General features: G+C 49.8%; 1 protein-coding gene and 1 long non-coding RNA gene across 2 annotated transcripts in view; one reads left to right on the top strand and one right to left on the bottom strand.

Annotated features, from left to right (window-relative positions):
• Positions 1-4,147: 4,147 nt before the first annotated feature.
• On the bottom strand, positions 4,148-4,948 carry LOC137214317 (uncharacterized). The gene is made up of 2 exons (XR_010938852.1): positions 4,752-4,948; positions 4,148-4,607 (listed from the first exon to the last, which is right to left on the bottom strand). It is a non-coding gene; the product is annotated as an uncharacterized lncRNA (long non-coding RNA).
• A 212-nt stretch (positions 4,949-5,160) lies between these two features.
• Positions 5,161-21,358, top strand: part of C20H16orf95 (chromosome 20 C16orf95 homolog) — a 62,203-nt gene continuing 46,005 nt past the window's right edge. The window contains 7 exon segments of the mRNA XM_067718422.1: positions 5,161-5,376; positions 6,973-7,027; positions 7,782-7,922; positions 13,206-13,320; positions 13,323-13,351; positions 14,236-14,272; positions 17,062-17,275. Coding sequence (XP_067574523.1) covers positions 7,782-7,922; positions 13,206-13,320; positions 13,323-13,351; positions 14,236-14,272; positions 17,062-17,275 — 536 coding nt within the window. The 5' untranslated portion in view covers positions 5,161-5,376; positions 6,973-7,027.

Genomic DNA, 21,358 nt, shown 5'->3' with positions numbered 1-21,358 from the left:
GGCAGGGCCGAAGTGGGTTTTCTTAGTCTGAAGTCTAAGTAAGTTGCTGTTTCTGAGAACAGAAGGGCAGGATAGATAGGGCAGGGCATGTGCTCAGCGGCTGGGCATACAGCTGAGGAGCTCATTTATGTATTATTTTAACCTGTTTACAAAAGTAATATTCTTGTGAAAAATTCAAATGTTTTATGTAGGAAGTAAAAGTACCTCATGTTCCCATCCAGCTGGGCCTGGAGCCCTGAGAAGGGTTGGGGCTAGGTCCCCTCCCCCATCCGGGGCGTCGCATCACCCCCATCCCTGCAGGCACCGTGCTCGCCCTTCCCCGCGGCAGGAGGCTGCATTGGTGGCCCTGGGGAGTGTGCTCCCCTCCGGCCCGGCGTCCCTGTGACCGGGTCCCTTTGTAGCCCGCCCTCTAGTGGGCACGTAGAGTCGCTGCACGCTGTGTGACCCCAGCCAGCAAGGTGAAAACAACAAAGAAAGAAGATACGCCACTTGGGTAAAGTTTTCAGACCTTTCCCCCCACTTTGACTTGAAAATCCATGAGTGATGGAAGGCCGCCTTTCAGGAAACTTGGGGAGGGGAGGGCTGGCAGCTCTGCCCCGCCCTGGGATGAACAGGTGCTTCTCCTGGAGCGGACTCGGAAGGAGGCAGCCGGTCACCCAGGACACCCACGAGGGGCCCTAGAGGCGGACCTGAGAAGCAGACCTGAGGTCCACCCGACGGCCCTGCTCTCGTGGCACGCACACGCACCCTCAGCCTAGGCCGAGCCCCAGACACAAGATCTTTTAGGGGAAACCAGCCCCGCTGCTGCCTAGGCCCCTAGAGCTTCTCAGTCCCCAAGCCCGGCTGCTTGCTTGGGGCGGGGCTTCTCCACCAGTCATAAGGTCTCCACGTTTAGGGGCCAGGTGATTCTGTGCTGGGCCACCCCGCTTGCTGTAGCGGCTGAGCTGCATCCCTGGCCTCCCCCATCATGACAACCAAAAACGTCTCCAGATGCGGCCATAGTCCCCTGGGGACTGTCACCTGGTGGAGAACCACTGGGTATGTACCTGCACCTCCATGCCCCAAGCAGGGTGCCAAGTGTTGGGGACACAGCAGTGAACGGGTGGCAGGGTCTCAGTCCTGCACAGGTCACAGAACAGAACATCCCCCAAATGGGCTCAGGTAGCCTCCGCTTGACTCTTGGGTGCTGTATCAGGTGATGATCTGTCTCCAGTGCAATGAGGGGTCAAGGCTGAGATGGAAGCTGGTGCAGGTGGTCATGTGGTACCTGGCCTGCAGGGCCCAGATGGTGGGCGAGGTGCTGTGTCCTCACCTATCTCCCTCTCTACCCAGGAGGACGTCACTCCCAGAACCTCAGCAGGGGCCCAGGAACGGGGTGTCTGCAAAGCTCCAGAGCCGTGGGCTCCTCCCTGGTACCGGCCCCGTCCTCGGCACATTTCCCCGGCTCCTGGTGGGCAGGAGTGGGCAACGGCTGTTGTGGCAACAGCAACACTGCCTGCCACTCGAGCTGGTGGCTTGGCTTCCCGAAGGGTGGGTAGGCGTGAAGCTCAGCGCCACCAGGTCCTCAGCAGGAGGGAGATGCCTGCCCAGCCCTGGCATGCTGAACTGTGATCTCTGGGGAGAGGGGTTGAGCAGTCGAGTTTTGCAAACCCCCCAAAGGATTCTGATGTTGCACAAATATCTCCTTTTCCAAAATCTTTTGGGAAGAGGATTCCAGAGAAAATACCTCAAGGAACATGATTTTAAACACATAGCTGTTCTTGGCACTGTAGTGGGAATCACTGGACTGTCCTTTTTTATTTCATGGTTAGGTTTTTTGAGTTATAAATTACGTCAATTTTTAGCGTAAGTAAATTTCTTTAAGTTGACCAACACATAGAGCTGTGAACAGGCACCACAGTCGAGATCCAGAATGTTCCATCTTCCTCAGAATCCCTGGTGCTGCCCTTTCATAGCCAGTGCCCCGCTCCGAAACCACTCATCTCTTCTCCATCCCTAGTTTTGCCTTTTTTAGAATGTCAAACTGAATTGCATAGTATGTAGCTTTTTAGTCTGGTTTCTTTCATCAGCAGTTTCTCAGTCTTTTATTCATTATCATCTCCCTCCAAAGAGCCTTTTTAGACATTTTTTTTCCCTAATACTCCCCATGACAATTTAACGCCACAGATACAGTTTATATGTACTGTATGCATTTGTGTGGGTCTGTGTGCGTGTGTGAGCCCAGGTGGATGGCCCCACTGCCATAGAATGTCTCTCCTGTTCCCAGCGTTCCACAGTTCTATTGGAAGGCAAGCTCCCATGGGGCGCCATGGGTGCAGGGAACATGGTGCCGAGGCCTCTCCTAGAGGACACTTCAGTGATCTCGGGGAAGGCGCTAGGACGGGGCCCTTGGTACCTCGGAGGTGGGGGTGAGACAGTGACAGAGGCACTTGAAAACGAACAGACTCTCCTAGCCTGGTGGCCTGGCTCGGCTGTGCCGTTTCATAGCCCTCTGACAACAGTGAGGAGTGGTCCTGTGTCCCCCAGCAGATTGCAGGAGCTCGCAGTGAAGAAGGGAAGGGAAGCCGAGACGCTGATGTCACAGCCACCGAAGAGAGAAGTCTAGGTGTCTCGGTCAGTGAGGGTGACGATGAAGCCTATGGTCCTACGAGGAAAGGGTAAGGTTTGGGGCAGCAGAGTTGACATCATGCTGTCCACCGGTGGGAACCTGTCACATCATGCAGGGCCCCCATCCGGGTAAAAAGTGAGTCCTGTGTCCAGGGCCATGACGACAGTGGCACCTGGTGTGATCTTGACCAAAACCGCTGTGCGGCTTGGGCTGGGAAGACACTTGAGTGCTCAACGTCAGAGAGACCCAAAAACTTATGAGACATGAGAACTTAAGAATTACAGTTCCTATTTAGATTTTATTTGAAAATCATGATTTCAGTTAATCCGTAGGATTTAGGTTTGTGGAACTCCTATGCCTGTCACAGGTCAGTTAGGCAAGTCTATCTTGAAATAAGCCAACCTCAAAACAAAAGCACAACTTTTTGGTTCTTTTCTGGGTTACCAGTAATACGTACTTTTTTTTTTTTGCGGTTTGCGGGCCTCTCACTGTCGTGGCCTCTCCCATTGCAGAGCACAGGCTCCGGATGCACAGGCTCAGCAGCCATGGCTCACAGGCCCAGCCGCTCCGTGGCAAGTGGGAGCCTCCCGGGACCGGGGCACGAACCCGTGTCCCCTGCATTGGCAGGCGGACTCTCAACCACTGCGCCACCCGGGAAGCCCCAATACATACTTTTTAAGGAACGTTCTCGAAGACACAGATATAGACACGTGTGAGAGTGGGAAGTGGCTGTCCTCCAGCTGCTGGACGAGCCAGCACTGTGTGTGTTTTTGTCTGTGTCCTCTAGTGGACATAAGCTCTCACTCTCTTGGGTGTATACCCGGGGGGGGGCGGGGAACTGCTTGGCCATAGGGTATTCACACGTTTAGGCTTTGTAAATACTGCCCAATAGTTTGCCTATATGGTTGTATCCATTTTGTGAGTAATGTATGAGGGTTCCAGCTGCCACATCCTCTACAAACTTGGTACCGTAAGTCCTTTTAACTATTTTTGGTGGGGATGGGGACGGTGATGAGTCACTCTTGACATGAGATGGCAAGTCCAAGGGGTGAGGGCCAGACTTTCTAGGGGGGCACAAACCTGTATTCTATGCTACCACGATGTTCCAGTGGGCTCAGGAGGAGAATGCAAGGAAGCCAAGGGCCCTCCAAGGCTGGCAGAGACAAGACAGCCATAAATAAAATGCTAGGCTAATGGTGAGATTCCTGGATAATTTTGTCATTAGCTATTAAGAGACCAGTGGTGACATTATTTATAGACACACATGCGGTGGGGGGGTGGTGGTGTCTGAAATAATTAGCAGCTAATATGGTGGGGTGCTGCCCAGTCAGCATCGGTGTTGGCCCGGAGAGCCTGCGTGGGGGTACTGGCTGGAAGCTCAGCCCTGTTTACACTTCATGAACTTACCAGTTAATAAAGGAGCCAAGAATCCTGAGCAGTGCCCGGGAACTCCTGTTTGTCCATGGCTAGAACGCAGCACGTGGAGATGTGCCCCCCCCCCCAAAAAAAAAGAAAAAAAGCAAAACAAACACTGAGAAGTCTGTTTCCAAGAAATACTTTTTTTTTTTTTTTGCCCCACGGTGTGGCTCGCTGGATCTCAGTTCCCCGATCAGGGATTGAAGCCGGGCCAAGGCATTGAAAGCTCGGAATCCTAACCACTAGGTCAGCAGGGAACTCCCATGCTTCCAAGAAATACAAATCTGATCTTGTGATAAAGATCACAGAGAGGCAGAAAACATTCAATTTTACTAAAATGTGAAGACAAGCATCGTGTCTTCATTTCGGAAACTGCCCAGAGCGCACACGTGCGAGGGGGAGGAAGGAGAGATCAACGGGTAGAGAAACGGGCCGAGAGTTCAGAACCGCACGGCATCTCTGGATGTCAGTTGTTTTGAATTCCACGGCCTTCGAACCCCCAGGTTGCTTAAGAAACACACATTCTCTAAAGTCACAATCTGAGCCCGATTCAGCCAGTGACTTGCGGGGCGCCCGGTTAAATCTGAGTGTCAGAAAAACAACGACTTCAACTACAAGTACGTCCCGGGTCCTGCGTGGGACACACTCCTACCGAGATGCTCCCCGGTATCCGGAATAGGCCCTGGGCCGGCACCGCGCCCCTGCGGCCTCGGGGGGCGGGTCCCACCTCTTTCTCTCCTTCCAGGGGACAGAGACCCCGGCTAGTGTGCCCCGTGGCCCCGCAGGCCCGTCCTTCGGAAATGGTGAGTGGGCATTCCCGGGAGTGAGGGGGTGGTTCTTCCGGGGCCGACGCCCATCCAGGCCAGGCCGGGGCCACAACCGACACGCGGTCAACCGCGCCGGCCCGACCTCCGCTCAGTCCCCGAGAGGAGCCCCGCCCCGCCCCGCCCCGCCGACCTCGCCCTGCTGACCCCGAGGCCCGTGGCGCCAGGGCCCAATCAGCTGCCAAGTAAGTGCCTAGAAGGTAGCGTCTGATTGGCTGAATGAGGGCCAGTCAGCGGCGTGCGCAGAGGGCCGTCGCCGGAAGAGCCTGGCCTCTGAGGGGCGGGGGGGGCGGAAGCGGAGGGACCTTGGGGGTCGGAGGAGGCCCCGGGGAGGGACAGGGCGCATAGAGGAGGACGGTCTGAGGGAGGAGTGTCACGCCTGGGCCAGTCCCCGCTTTCGTCACCGCCGTCATCATGAGCTTCGTCACCCCCCTCTCCACGACTTAGAGTCGCGGCGGGCACTTCCGGGAGCCCTCGGGTGTCCGTTCGGTCTGTCAGCGCGCACTCACCCCGAGCGCGTCATGACAGGCAAGTGACCCCTCAGTCCTAAACTCTGGGCCACCACTCCACACCTGGGGGCCCGGCACCCGAGTCACCTGAGGAAGCCTAACCCCGAGTCACCTGAGGAAGCCTAACCCCGAGTCACCTGGGAAAGCCGGACCCCGAGTCACCTGAGGGAACTCGGCACCCGAGTCACCTGAGGGAAACCGGACCCCGAGTCACCCGGGGAAGCCGGACCCCGAGTCACCTGAGGAAGCCGGACCCCGAGTCACCTGAGGGAAGCCGGACCCCGAGTCACCCGGGGAAGCCAGACCCCGAGTCACCCGGGGAACACGGACCCCGAGTCACCCGGGGAAGCCGGACCCCGAGGCACCCGGGGAATCCGGACCCCGAGTCACCTGGGGAACACGGACCCCGAGTCACCCGGGGAAGCCCCAGCACCCCGAAATCACCCTGTCCCATAGAAGCTTGTACCAGGTAGGCAGGACAGACGCCATACCTACATCATGTAAGCCCGGAAGGGCAATTCAGCGTTTCACCTGAGGTTGTCAGGAATGGATGTGTCCAGATGCTCAGGGACGGTGGTCAAGGACTGTTTGTCTCCATCTTCGGCTTTGCTTTCTTCCCCTCCTGGAGGCAAAATGACCTAAGACGTCCGGAGGCTTACGGCCTCAACAGAAAAGGCCATTCCCTTTCCCAGTAATTTTAACAGAGTCCCAGAATGGGTTTCATTGGGTTGACTTGGGTTATAATACAATTCTGAGGCAGCCTCTGAAACTAGCTGGCTTCACCTTCTTGGCTGGGGTTGTGGCCCGCCGCAAGGAAACAGCAATGCTGTCCTGAGCGTTTGGGGGCTTGGGTACTGTGCAGGGCAGCATCCCACATCCTGTGTTGTCAGGGATCAGCTGGGGCAGTTGAGCTCAGTGACCTGAAGCTATTGCTGTAGTGAGATAGCAATAATGGTGATTACGATGATGGTCTCACTTTTACCATTTCCGTGTTATACATCGCTCTCAGGGAAGCTGGTCTTTGCTTTGTGTTGGCTTTATGCCCACTGGACACTCTCCATACAGTGGCCAACATTCTAGCAACTTGTTTTGGGGAGAATGGGAAGAGTAACAGAGTCTATGCAGCCCCAAATGCTTTGTCGTCCCAGAGACAAAGCACCCAGGTTTTTATGCTGCAAGGAATTTCCTTAGATGTAGAGCTTTGACGATATTGTCCTTCAGTATTCCCAGTATGCTCAGGGTGTCTGTTAAAGCATCATATGTGTTGTGGTGGGCAGCTCCACGTCCTGGAAAATTCTCACCAGGTTGGAATGTTCCTGTCTTTCCCAAAGGGCCTAGCACGGGTTTAGCTCTAGTGTGCCTGGAGCACATAGGTTTGGGGATGTAGGATTCCACAATAGCTTGACGTCTGGGAACCCCCAGGCCTTAGCATGTGAGTGTGCACATACCTGATTCTATTGTCACCCCCTGCACCCTCTTAGGCTCAGAATGATAACCCCTTCCACTCTTGGGGTTTAATGGTATGAGCCAAGCTGGCCCAGGCCCTCACCCTAGTACTCCTGCTCCCAGTTTACACAAAGCCCAGAACTTTCTAAGCCTTCCTGTTCTTTTCTAGGGAAAGAAGCACATTTCAAACTTTTGGGGAAGAAGTGTGTTCCATAGATCATTCGGTAAGGAAAGCAAATCTCAACTACTTTGCTCCAACTCTGACACGCCCCTGTGGGGTGGGGAGAGCAGAGAATGTGGGTCCAGAAGCAGCGTCTCACGAGAGGGTGTGTCAGGGGAGTCCGTGGTTTCAGGGACCATGCAAGCCCCCAAATCTCTATGTAGGGTCACCCACTGCCTCCCCCACTGCTCAATTCTTCATGACAGGGATTCAGGAGGCCTGGGAGAACCAATGTTGCCCCTTAAAATATCTGCTCTGGGCATCAGCTCCATCTGCCCCTGGAGAGGATGACTTTTCCTCTGCCCCTGCCTGTGGGTGTGGTGGGGTCACATGGGATGGTTGTGGAAGCCTTTGCAAACATAAAGCACTGTGTGCAGATTGACACGGATTACCACAAAAAGAGCAATCATTCCCCCCCAACCCCTGCTAGGGTTGGTTGTACTTCCCCATTTTTAGGGGGGAAATCCAAGACTTGCTCATGGTAATGTGGCTGTAAGTGGTCGCACATCCCAGCATACCTGGTCTGCAGGCTCTGGTGGTCCCCCTCTAAGTGACTTTGGAGGGCCTCAGGGCAGGCCGAGATAGCCTGCCTCTTTGTGAGCTTCGGGAGCTGAGGCTCCTGTCCCTGCGCCTGCCCCTGGATGCCCTGTCTTGACCTTGCTCCCTCTGAGCATGGATTTACTGTTTCAGAGAGTACCTTGACTCACATCACTAATGCAGCATCACATTCAATTCTCTTTTTTCTGCCTCTTGTTCAGATGTGCCCTGTCCCCAGCTCTGTTCACCGAGAGCCCATCTGCTGTGAGTGTCAGGCCAAATTTGGGGGCCGCCTGCCGGTGCGCAGGGCTGAGGCAGTGCTGCCTTACTGGGTCCCTCTGTCCTTGAGACCCCGAAAGCAGGTAGGTGACTTGAATCAGGGGTTCAGATTTATGGAGATACGATTGGCATATGATAAATGGCACATACGTAAAATGTAGTGTTTGATAAATCGTGACATATGCACACATCTGTGAAACCACCTCTACAATTGTGACGATGTACAGTCATCTCTAGGCATTCAAAGGGGATTGGTTCCAGGACCCCTGTGGATATCAAAATCCAGGGTGCTCAAGTCCCTTGTATAAAATGGAGTAGTGCGGTACATGTGCGCAACCCTAAAAGGTTTCCTTGTGCCCTTTTGAAATTCCACTCAACCCTCTCTGCCCCGCGGTCCTCAGGCTACCGTGGGTCTGTTTCTGTCACTAGAGATTCATTTGCATTTCCTTGAATGTTATATAAATGGAAGGCAGCTATGCTCACCACTGTCCACCAACTCACACTATATGAATGGAATCGTCTAGTATGTGCTCTTTTTGTCTGGCTTCTTTTACTCAGCACAATTATTTCTCAGATTCCTCCACGTGGTTGTGTGCATTGATAGTTCATTACTTTTTACTGCTGAGTAGTATCGTTACACGGATAGACCACAGTTTATCCATTCGTCCAGTGAAGGGTGTGTGGATCATTTCCAGCTTTTTCTGTTTTGTCCAACAAATAAAACTGCTGTGAACATTTGTGTACAAGTCTTTGTGAGAACATGCCTTCATTTTTCTTGGGCAAGTACCTAGGAAAGGCATTGCTGCATCATATGGTAGGTATCTGTTTAACTTTTTAAGAAACTGTCAACTGTATTCCAAAGTGGTTGTACCATTTCACAGTCTCTCCAACAATGTATAAAGTTCCGGTTCCTTCACATCTTCACTAACACTTGGTTTGGTCAGTCTTAAATTTTGGCCATCTTAATAGGTGTGTATCTCATTGTGTGTGTGTGTTTTTTTTTGGCTGCACAGCTTGCGGGGTCTCAGTTCCCCGATCAGGGATTGAACCCATACCCTTGGCAGTGAAAACGCGGAGTCCCCACCACTGGACCACCAGGGAATTCCCTCTCATTGAGGTTTTAACTTGTATTTCCACAGTGACTCATGATGTTGAGCATCTCGTCATATATTTTTGCCATCTGCATATCTTACTTGATATGTCTTTTTTGCCCCTTTAAAAAACTTGGGTTGCTTTTTTTAGATTAGTGAGTTTTGAGAGTTTTTTATATATCTGAATACAAGTTCTTTACCAGATATTTAATTTGCAAGTGTTTTTTTCCACGTCTTTGGCTTGTCTTTTAATCCTCTTATCACTATCTTTCAAAGGGCAGAAGTTTTAAATTTTGATGAAGTCCAATTTATCAATTTAATCTTTCCTGGATCTTGTTTAGGTGTGCCTGTCCCCAGCACAACAATGGATCATGCTTTCTATGCATTTCTAAGAAAGCTTTGCCAACCCAAGGTCAGAAAGGTTTCTTCTATGCCTTCTTCTCGAATTTTTATAGTTTACTGTTTATATTTAGGTCTGTGGTCCATTTTAAGTCAGTTTTTGTATATGACATGAGGTATGGACTGAAGTTCATTTTTTGTACATGGATGTCCAGTTGTTTTAATACCACGTATCATAAAGCTCATCCTTTCTCCACTGACTTGCCTTTACACCTTTGTCAAAAACCAATTGTCCATATACACGTGGGTCTGTTTCTGTTGCGGTATTCTGTTAGCTGATCTGATTGTCTATCTTCATACCAGTACTACACTAACTTGATTACTGTGGCTTTATAATTATAAAAAGTCTGGAAATCAGGTAGTGTTAGCTCTCCAACATTGTTTTTCTTTTTCACAGTTGGTTATTGTAGGCTCTTGGCATTTCCACTTGAATTTTAGAATCAGTTTGTCAATTTTTTTTTTTTTTTTTTTTTTTTTTTTTGCGGTACGTGGGCCTCACACTGCTGTGGCCTCTCCCGTTGCGGAGCACAGGCCCCGGACGCGCAGGCTCAGCGGCCATGGCCCACGGGCCCAGCCGCTCCCCGGCACGCGGGATCCTCCCGGACCGGGGCACGAACCCGCGTCCCCTGCATCGGCAGGCGGACCCCCAACCACTGCGCCACCAGGGAAGCCCAGTTTGTCAATTTTTTACAAAAATGTCCTACTGGGATTTTGATTGGGATTGTCTGTAGATCAGTTTGAAGAAATTGTCTTCTTAGCCATATTGAGTCTTCTGATCCATGAACATGGTAATTTCTATATTTATTTAGGTTTCTTTAATATTTCTCAGCAGTATTCTGCAGTTCTTAGTGTACAGGTCTTGCACATCTTTTGTCAGTTTTATTTATAAGTATTTCATATTTTTGATGACATTGTTCTTAAAAGTCAGTTTATGTTTGCCCATTGCTAATATTTAGAAATACCATTTATTTTTGTATTTTGATCTTGTATCCCACAATATTGTTAAACTCATTCTGGTAGCTGTTTTTGTAGATTCCATCAGAATTTCTGCATGGAAGATTATGTTATTTCCAGATTGAGATGGTTTTATTTCTTCCTTTCCAATCTGTATGCCTTTTATTTATTTTTCTTGTCTGATACACGATAGAACTTCTAGTAGACTATTGAAGTGGAGTGGAGAAGACAGACATCCTTTTTTTCCCCTGATCTTAGAGGATACGTTTGAGTTTTCACCATTAAGTATGATGTTAGCTGTGGGTTTGGATGCCCTTTATCAGGCTGAGGAAGGTCCCTTCTATTGCTAGTTTGCTGAGAGCTTTTACAGAAATGAGCGTTGGATTTTGCCTGTGTCTATTGAAGTCGTTTTATAGTTTTCCTTTAAGGGTTTGTTAATGTGATGAATTACATTGATTGGTTTTCAAAAGTTAAACCAACCTTTCAAACCCATTTAATTATGATGTATTAATCCTGGCATCGTAGAATCAGTTGGGAAGTATTCTTGCATTTTCAGGAAGACTTTGTGTAGGATTGGTATTATTTCTTCATTGTGTGTTTGGTAGAATTTGCTGGTGAAGCCACGTGGGCCTATAGCTTCCTTTGTGGGGAGGTTTTCAAGTACAAATGTAATTTCTGTCGTAGATACAGAGCTATTTAGTTTATCTATTTCTTCATGAGTGAGCTTTAGTAGTTTATACCTTTCAAGGACTTTGTCCATTATATCAGTGTTGTTGAATTTATTGGCATAATGTTGTTCATAATATTTCCTTATTGCCCTTTTAATATCAGTAGACTCTGTAGTGATTGTAGAATGTGGAATCTCTCGTTTCTTGTTTTTTAATAGACTCTCAAAGGGGTCAGTGTATCAAGATGACTAAGTCATATTGTTCTAGGCAGAGGTGATAGCCTCAGTCCCTCCTGTTGGTCATTGTATCATTTGAAAGTTGGGCAGAGTAAGTATTATCATCTCCCTTTAGCAGATGGGCAAACTGAGGTCCAGAGAGGGACGGGAGCTTGTCCAAGATCACCCACTCAGTCCATAGCAGATCAGGGATTAGAATCTAGGTCTCTGGCTCGGATTCCAGCACTCTCCCCACTGAGTTTTGTTGCTGGGTGTCAGGGGTAAGGGTGGAAGGAATATAGAAGTCAAGGTGCCCAGCACATCTCACCAGGGTGACTGCCCAGCCTCCCAGCTGGTCTCCTTGCCTACATCCTTTCTAACTCTGACTGTCCATTTTCTGATCTGTAGCTGGTGAGCTTTTAAAACCATATATCTGGTCCTGTCACTACCCCGTGGAGACCCATTTCCCTCAGAATATGGACCAAACTCCCTGACACAACTCTTGGGGTCCTTCTTGACCTTGCCCCTGCCTGGATATCCAGTCCCCTTTCCGCTTGCTCCTCAGGCTCCTGTTCCATCAGCAGGGAAGTGTTAGGTGCAAGAAACAGAAAACTGACCCACAGTGGGTTCAACCAGGGTCTTTGGTAGAGAGAGGGTTCTTCTAGGATTGGTTTTTTGGCTTTATGATGTCTTCAGGGACCCAGATTCTCTTCATCCTTCCACTCAGAGTGTTTGTGCTGTCATTTCTAGTGTTTTTAGATGGTGGCCACGGGTCTGTTTTACACTGTGTTACACATGGCAGAAAGTGAGTCTTTCGGAGTCTTCCAAAGGCTTACTCTCCCACTCTCTCTTTCTTCTCAGGTATAAAACATTCTCAGAAGCCCCGGTTGACTCTCCCCCCCAACCCCACAACCAAGACTCTTTGCTGGCAAAGTGGGACTGGCTGATCCCTGGGGCCTGGCCGCTTTGCCCCATGAGCAAAATTGGTTTCTTTTTAATTTATTTATATTTTATTCATTTATTTTTGGCTGCATTGGGTCTTTGTTGCTGCACACGTGCTTTCTCTAGTTGCGGCGAGCAGGGGCTACCCTTTCTTGCGGTGCACGGGCTTATCATTGCGGTGGCTTCTCTTGTTGCGGAGCACGGGCTCTAGGCGCGCCGGTTTCAGTAGTTGTGGCACGTGGGCTTCAGTAGTTGTGGCTCGTGGGCTCTAGAGCGCAGGCTCAGTAGTTGTAGTGCACGGGCTTAGTTGCTTTGCGGCACGTGGGATCTATCTTCCCAGACCGGGGCTCAAACCCGTATCCCCTGCATTGGCAGGCAGATTCTCAACGACTGCGCCACCAGGGAAGCCCCCCCCCCCGCCACCTTTTAAAAAAATGTAAATGGTAGCATACGGTGCTGCATTTCCCACTTAATATCGTGTCTCTATGCTCATTCTGTGTCAGGACAGACAGGTCTGCCTCATTCTTTCCAAAGGCCACCCATTCCCTCTGTTCCCACGTCCATTATTTATTGTCCCTTATTATAGGCATTCAGGCTATTTGGTCACTACAGCCAGTGCTGTACTGAGTGTTCTTGAGCAAATGCTCATGTGTCCTCCTGGGATACAGTCCCAGGAGTGCAATTGCTGGACCAAAGACTATCCATTTTAGACTCTGACCAATGTTGTCAGGATTCTGGCAGAGCCCTCTCTCTAGCCGAGAATGCTGAGGCTCAGAGAGGCTAAACGTTGTGCCTAAGGGTTGTTCCTGGAGGCTGCCAGGCTCAGGACAGAGCCAGGCCTCCCAACTCCCACCCATGTGTCCCGCCACAGTACCACACAGATGCCCCACTGCAGAGATGCAGGTGGTGGGTCGTGAGGGTGCCAGCCACTCCTGGGAATATCATGGAATGGGGACCTGTTCCCTCAGCTGGGCTGTTGGGGTGTGCTGTGGGCGGGGCACAGGAGAGGCGCTCTCCAGGGCCCTGTCCCCGAGGCTGAGGTTGTCTGGGGCCTGGCTCTACCCCGCTTTGGACCTTCTCTTCCCTTCCTCTGTTAGATCCAAAAGATGGTCTGGTTTTACGTCCCCCAAACCACCAAGGCATGCCCCTGCCCATGCCACCACTCTGGGGGCCGCCTCCCGCTGCCTAGGGATCAGGCTGTGATGCCCTACTGGGGCCCCAGGTCCTGAGGTCTCACAAGAAGGTAAGAGGGAGGCTCGCATGGCAGCGAGGCCTGAAAGTGAGAGGCGGGCTAAGGAGGGACCCAGAGATGAGGGAAAGGGTGCTGGGTTCTTTCCCCACAGTGGTCTCCATTGATGTCTGGGGGCCCTCTGGAAGCTGTGGCCTAGGGCAGCAGAGTGCAGGAGGCAAGTGGTACTCAGGGCAGGCCCAGGCCAGGTGTCCTGGTGGTGTTGGGAAGGGTGGGGTGCACTGCTTTCTGATGAGGGTGCCATCAGAAAGGTGACAAAGGTGACAGCAGTCACCTTTCCGGCCATGTCTTCTGTCCCCTTCTCCTCTCCTGCCTTCTCCTCCCTCTTCCCTCTTCTCCACCTCCCTCACCTCCCTCCCTCTTCCTTCCCACCCCTCCTCCCTCTCCTTGCCTCCTCTCCCCCTCAGCTCTCTCCGCCTGTCTGAGCATTCTGCACTTGTAGCCCCAGCCTGGCAGGCCTGGAGGGAGGGTGCTGGGGAAGGACCACTGCTCGAGTGTCTGTCCTTACTCTTTGGCTCTGTCTGGTACCTCCACAGCTCTGGGTTCCAGGCCAGCAACTGTGGTGGGAGATGGTCAGCCAGGTCCAGCCCAACTCAGCTCCAGGGCCACTTCTCTCCCTTGCTTTCTGAGCAAGCTTTTCTGGAGCAAGAGGCTTCCTTCTGCCCTCACCCACATTCCAGCTGCTGGTTTTCTGCCATCAAGTAGCATGCTGCCCCCAGAATTAAGACCCAGAGGCTTTTTAAAAGGAGAGCACAACTTGCATTCTGAGCTGGCCGTGGACCCCTTCCAGGGGGTTTCCAGGCCAAATCACTGGGACCCCTTCTTGGTGGATCGCTGGGGCTGACAGCGCTTGCCCACATCCTTATCTTTTATCTTAGGTGGTGAAAAGGCAGCAGAGTTTTAAAGGCATCCCAGGTAACTCATTGCTCACATGTCTCATCCCTTCCCTGTCCCCAAGGAAGGCGGGGGTCTCATGAACATCATGATGGGGTGGGGGAGACTTCTGTCATCCCCAGATGGGTGTAACACAAAGAAGACCACAGACTGGCGCACACACCACTTCTCCCACCCCTACCCTCACCAGGCATCACTAATCATCCCCCATGTTTTCCCAGTGAACCCAGAGAAGACTCAGACTCTACCAGTTATCAACATTGGCTCTCAGGAAGAAACCAATTTGCAACCTGGGGTTAGGTGGTATCTGAAGTGTTTTTTAAGCTCTACTCTTCTATAATTCATGATATGGTATGTGTATGTATGTGTTGTGTATAAATATGTATTTATGATATAGTATATATGTTTGTATGTTGATGTATTCCTACTTTCATATATTCATGACACGTTATATGTTCATGGCACCACATTTATGCATATATTCATCATACAGTATATTCATACGTTCATATGTTCATGACAGGCATAGCACATACTCGCATGTTCATATGTTCACAGTGCAGTGTAGTCATGACAAGGTGTGTTCGCATATCCATATATCTGCGGCATGATGTATGCATGTACTCACGTGCTCAGTCATGGTGCACCAGGAGGTGGTGTCTCCACCCGCACCTTTACTTTCTTTGTCTCTAAAATGAGCGGAGGTGCTCTCCCTTGCAGATAGCCGACACGTGTGCTTTCTCTGCATTGCATGTGAGCAAAGGAGTGGACGATTTGTTGGCTCAGATCACACCCTCCCCTTTTCGTGCTGGGGCCAGAGGGCATAGTGAGTCCCCTTGATGGACTCTGTGAAGGAGGGACTGGACAGGTACCGAGAGGTTGGATGTCTGACATGGGGTTCCTGTGATGTGCAGGTGATTTGAGAGGCCCGCCCAGGGGCACTCAGCTAAGGGGGAGAGTGCTTGGGAAACGAGCAGCCACTATCCCACACGCCTACCTCTTCATGCAGAAGATACCTAGTTTTTTCTTGATTATAAAAGTAGCACAGTTAGGAGGAGCACGAATTGTCACGGCCTTTGGCGGGAGGTTTGGAGGTATCGATCAAATTTTATAACGTGCACAATCTTTAATCCAACAAGCCCACATCTGGGTAATACGTGTAGACACTCCACGCACGTCTGTCTGCGGCAGTGATTTCCTTGGCAAAAAACTGGAAGCAACCTAAGTGTCTCTCAGTTGGAGGATGGACATGAATGGGGGTGCATTTGAAATGTGGCACCAGCTGCCTAGAGTTCGCAACTGTTAGGGATGATGAAATGGACTCCCACGCACATTGCAGTGTAGGAAAAGAAGTCATTGTAGCCCAGGCAATAGGACTCCATTAATGTCAGTTTTAAAAATGAAAGCTCTGATGGTGCTTAGGTGAAGGCTGTTATCATTTGTCTCAGCTGACAGTCACAGGTAACCCCTGTGGGTGGGGAAGGGGGCAGGTCAGGCCCAGCAAAGAGAGGCTCTTGGTGGGGTGCATGATGAGCAAAACAGGTAGCAATACGTTGCCTCAAGCTTCAGGTGGAAGAGCCAGAAATCACTTCATCAAAAACAAAAAACAAACAAAAACGAAAAAACAAAAAACAGGCAGGAGAACGAGAACCACCTGAGAAAGTACTCTTCTCACCCTATAATCACCGATTTATGGGCTTATTTTTATTGGTTGTTTTTGGCTTTGAACACTCTGCATCTTTAAGAAAGTCTAAAAGTTCAGTCAGTTTATTGTTGAAGAATGCATCCACTGATACGTTGTTAAAAACCAGTATTAATTTTTACTCCAGCCATTGTTTTATAGTTCAGGTGATTTATGTTAATGTTTCAAGCCTCAAACCCATTCAAGCCAGAAGGTGTTCATAGGACAGGAGTGAGAGAGCGAGTCTCACTGCTGCCAGGAAGATAGGGATCCTTCTTTCCTTGAGCTGAGCTTTGTACAGAGTGATTAAAAATATGGGATGCTTCCCTTGGCCTCAAATCCAGCTGATTTCCATTTTAAAGGGAAAATCTGTGTTTCTGATCTTGTATTTTCCTTGTAAATAGAGGGCTCATGTGCTTTTCCTCTTTATGCTTTTGTGGTAGAATTTTTTATAAGGAAAATATACTTTATATTGAGCGCATTTTATATTAGTATAATTAGAGTGTACATTTTCTAGTAGTAACATATTAATTGTGTAATAAAGTAAATAACAGATATAACATCAAGAGGGTCACATGTGACAAAAGCAGGTCTTGAAAAAGCTAAAGAGCATCAAGGAGATGGAGATGTTTGAATTCTGTTTGTGGATGTGGTTGTTGTTAACTTCTTATTATGGGAAATTTCAAATACTCCACTAAAGCCCAAGTTCCCGTCTCTCATCTATAGCCATGATCAGCTCCTGGTAGATGTGGTTTCATATGTGCTTCACCCACTCCATCCCCACCTCCAAAAAAAAAAAAAAAAAAAATGAAAAAAATGAAAAAGAAAAAGATTAATGTGGAGCATATCCCAGCTAACTACCATATCATTTCATTCATAAATATTTCAGTAGGCAGCTCTAAAAGATAAAGACTCCGAAAACACAGCCACGAGGCCCCGCAATCACCCTAGAAACAAACAAACAGCAGTGCTCTCTTCATCTCAGTGGGCACACCCCTGGGCTGTGACCTGCCTTGTTGGGACACCTGGTTTCCTTGCCCTGGGTTCCAGAGGGCTCTCTCATGGGTGCAGACTTGAGAGCATCCTGTCCCCACACCCCGCTGAGGCCTGACTCTCTTTCTCTGCCTAGAAGTCCCCCTGGACGTGCGCTCTGGGTACAACCGCTGGAGAATCTGTGATGGTGAAGGGCGCCGTCTCCTCAAGTGGCAGCAGCTCCAGGCCCTTCACCAGGCTGCGCCGCTGTCCCCAGGGCAGCCAGCAAGCCTCCCGGCCTCCCTCCTGCCCCTCAGCCTCAGCCTCCTGATCGTCCTCCAGGCCCTAATGAGTGTCATCGTGGCCCTCCGGTGAGCAGGTGCGGGTGGGGCAGTGGTGGCCTTGGGCTCATCTCACTCCCAGGGTTTAGTTGAGTTGAGGATGTGGGAGAACTTGGTTGTTGCTCAGCAGAGGGTGAGAGATGAGCACGGCCATGATTCCTGTTATGTTGTTACCATTGTCTGGACTCTTGCTCACACCTGACACAGGTATCTTCTTCCAGAAAATGCAAGGGAAGAGCAATCCAGATACGCCAGGGCCAGGGCTGATGGTGGGGAGGTGGGGTGTCTTGGGACCACCCACTTTTCTTTCCTCCTCTCTTCCCTGTTCCCAAGTTCCCAAATTCGCCTGCCCCCAAAAGACCATTGGTTCCAGTTTCTGCAGATTTCTGTTGTGTTGGGGTTGGAAGTGGATTTTAAGCCAGCTCGACTAGCCAGCCTTCTGAGGTCTGAGCACATCGCACCCTTGGGGGACCTGCTGCCTCTCCCCTCTCCCCCAGCCCAGCCCCAACCATCAAGGCTCCATATTGAAAAGCCCTTTCTCTGGCCTCGGACCCACTGTCCTTGCCCAGGCCTGTGTTTCTGACCTGGAACCCCACTCAGTCCCCTACCACCACCCAGGAAGCCTCCAGGGCGACTTCAGTTTCAAGACAGGGTGTCCCCTTACCTGGTTGTTTGCTTTAGTTTTCTTGGAAAAAGCTCTCCTCCTCCATCTCTAAACTCCGCTGCCCCAGTTTACCCATCTCCCCAACCATTACCCCCATCCGCCCCCTTCTTTCTGTTTCTTTTATCACACCTGTATGTACATACGTGCAAACACACGCACACAGGTATGTAAGTAGGCAAATACACATCAACACGTAACTGTGCACAATTAGAATTTACACATACTGACTGGTTTGCTTTTTGTCTGTCTCCTCCACACAGTTGTAAGGGGAATGTTCTAGAAAGTGTCCAGTATCTGAAAACAGTTTCAGATGTCTTCTGCCCAGTTTTCTAGTTGTTCAGACGGGAAGGTAGCCCTGTCTTTGTCCCACCATCTTGTCTGGAAGTGGAAGTTCCTCTCTCAGCATCCTGCTTGTCCACTCTCCTAGTATTGGGCACTCCCTGCGGTCACATATGATGTTGTGATGCACATCTGCGTACAAGTGCCTATATGGACCTGGGTTGCAACTTCTCTAGGGCGAGTGCCCCCAGGAAGGGGCCGGGCGGGGGTCCGTCAGCTTTGCGTGATCTGTGAACCTTAGTGGGGCAGCATTGTGAGATTTCCTTCTTTTTTTTTTTTTTTAAGTTTCATCTTTCTGTCTGTGTTTGCCATCTCGATGTCAAATTTAGTTGGACTCCCTGGTTCCCACTCTGGGAAGAGCAAAGAAAGAAACTTGTCTGTAGATGGTCTGTGTTAAGTAGTTGGTCCAGGTGGGCCAAAGGAAAATTGCTAATGCTTTTATAAGACGTGTTTGCTTCAGAGCCAGGATCTTAGGGCAGAGGTCAGGCACCAATCACCTGTTTAGGAGAAATATCTTACCTGCCTGAGGTGTATGTGGGGTGCCCTGTGAGATCCCCCAAAGCACACACCCAGCCTATCTCAGGAGAGGCTGTTGGCCCATCTGCTGGCCTGGCAGAGACTTGCTAGAACTTCAGAGACCTCAGGAGATCAGGTGAGCTCTGAACTGCCCGACAGGGAGCCCTGAAGAGTAGTGATGAGTCAAGCACTGGCCTTTGTGGCTGGACTTGCCGTAGCCTTCGTTTTATTTGATTCCTTCCACAGTTCTGCAAAGCTGGGATTCTCCTCGGAGTTCCAGAAGGGAGAGTGGACTCTGGGGGTTGAGTGCGTCGCCTCAGGTCCCACAGCTGGAAAGTGAGCCAGCCAAGGCTGCACCCTGTTTTCTGCCTGGGCTCCTCAGGGACCAAGTGTACATCCCGCTCTGTGGTGGGGTTTCCTTCACCCTCCACCCCTCGGAGGTTCCCCAAACAGGCCCTGCAAGGGCAATGTGGTTTCAGTTTGGGGGGCAGTTCCTAGTAATTGCCTTTCTCTTTGCTTTCTAGCCAGTTGGTTTAGGTTTGAAGTTGGAATCAACAGCTACTGTCAAGAACATCAACACAAATGTTAGTCATACTCAAGGTCTTTAACGAAAGCCATCACATCAGGAAGAGTCTGTAATAGCCACCGTTTTCTCAGATCATATAATTCACATCCAAGAGTCAATCCAAATTATTTATCATCAGGTGATTCTTAGTTGTAGTGGAGTTGTGTGAATGCGGGTGGGATTCCATTATGAATACAGTCAATAAATGTTATTTGTGAAACTCTTAAAGTGGCTACTTTAAAGATGATAACCTGTGATTTTCCTTTGTGAAGGTGGGACTTGTTCTTCACCTTTGTGCCCCTGTGGGAGGGGGCCCATCACTGAGTCTCTCTTCCCTTTGCAAGGACAGCAGATCCTCTGGACGAGGATCCTGAAGTGGTTTTAGCACCTGTTTCATGTGGGTCTCACTTTAAGTAACATAAAATTGCATGTAATTTGAATTTTTAAAAACTGAAATATCATTCACATACCATAAAATGCACCTTTTTACTGTGTATGATTTAGTGGGTTTTGCTGTATTTACAAGGTTGTGCAATCATCACTACTATCTAATTCCAGACCTTTTTTGCCCCCAAAAGAAACCCTATACCTATTAAGCACTCACTCCCCCTTCCCTTCTCTCCCCACCCCTGGAAACCAGTAACCTACTTTCTCACTTTTCCGACTCTGGACATTTCATATAAATGGAATCATATAATATGTGTCCTTTGTGTCTGGCTTTCTTTTGTTTGGCATAATGTTTTCAAGGCTCACCCACATTGTAGCATGTGTCAGTGCTTCATTATTCCTTTTTGTTTTTGGCTGCGTTGCGGCATGTGGGATCTTAGTTTCCCGACCAGGGATTGAACCAACGCCCCCTGCAGTGGAAGCGCAGAGTTTTAACCACTGGACCACCCAGGAAGTCTGCTTCATTCCTTTTTATGGCTGAATAATATTGTAGTTTAGGGACATGCCACATCTTGTTTATCCATTCATCAGTTGGTGGACATTGTTTTGTTTCTACTTTTTTGGCTATTATGAATAATGCTGCTGTGAACATTTGTTTACAGATTTTTGTGTCAACATGTTTTCATTCCTCTCGGGTATGTACCTAGGAGTGCTGAGCCATAGGTAACTCTCTTTAATGTTTTGAAGAGCTGCCTCAATTTTTCACGGTGGAAAACTGTACACCATTTTGTATTTCATATTCCCACCAGCAAGGTATAAACTTTCTGGTTTCTCTGTGTCCTTGCCAACACTTGTTATTATACGTTGTTTTGATTTTAGCCATCCTTGTGGGTGTGAAATGGTATCTCATTGTGATTTTTTTTTTTGCGGTACGTGGACCTCTCACTGCCGTGACGTCTCCCGTTGCGGAGCACAGGCTCCGGACGCGCAGGCTCAGCAGCCATGGCTCACGGGCCCAGCCGCTCCGCGGCATGTGGAATCTTCCCAGACCGGGGCACGAACCCGCGTCCCCTACATCGGCAGGCGGACTCCCAACCACTGCGCCACCAGGGAAGCCCTGATTTTTTTTTTTTGCGGTACGCGGGCTTCTCACTGTTGTGGCCTCTCCCGTTGCGGAGCACAGGCTCCGGACACGCAGGCTCAGCGGCCATGGCTCACGGGCCCAGCTGCTCCGCGGCAGGTGGGATCCTCCCGGACCAGGGCACAAACCCGCGTCCCCTGCATCGGCAGGTGGACTCTCAACCACTGCGCCACCAGGGAAGCCCTTTCATTGTGATTTTGATTTGCATTTCCCTAATGGCTAATGACGCTGAACGTATTTTCATGTGCTTATTGGCCATTTGTATAGCTTCTTTGGAGAAATGTCTGTTCAAACCAATTGCGTATATTTTGATTGGTTATCTCTTTCTTTGCGTCACTGTTGAGTTTGTGTTCTGTATATATTTTAGATATTAGATCTTTATCAGATAGATCTTCTGCAAATATTTTCTCCTCTTCTGCTGGTTGCCTTTTCACTTGCTTGATGATATCCTTTGAAGTCCAAAAGGTTTTAATTTTGGTGGAATCCAATTTTCAATTATTT

Source organism: Pseudorca crassidens, chromosome 20 (genome assembly GCF_039906515.1).
Source record: "Pseudorca crassidens isolate mPseCra1 chromosome 20, mPseCra1.hap1, whole genome shotgun sequence".
NCBI lineage: Eukaryota > Metazoa > Chordata > Mammalia > Artiodactyla > Delphinidae > Pseudorca > Pseudorca crassidens.
This window is presented reverse-complemented; position numbering and strand designations above follow the sequence as displayed.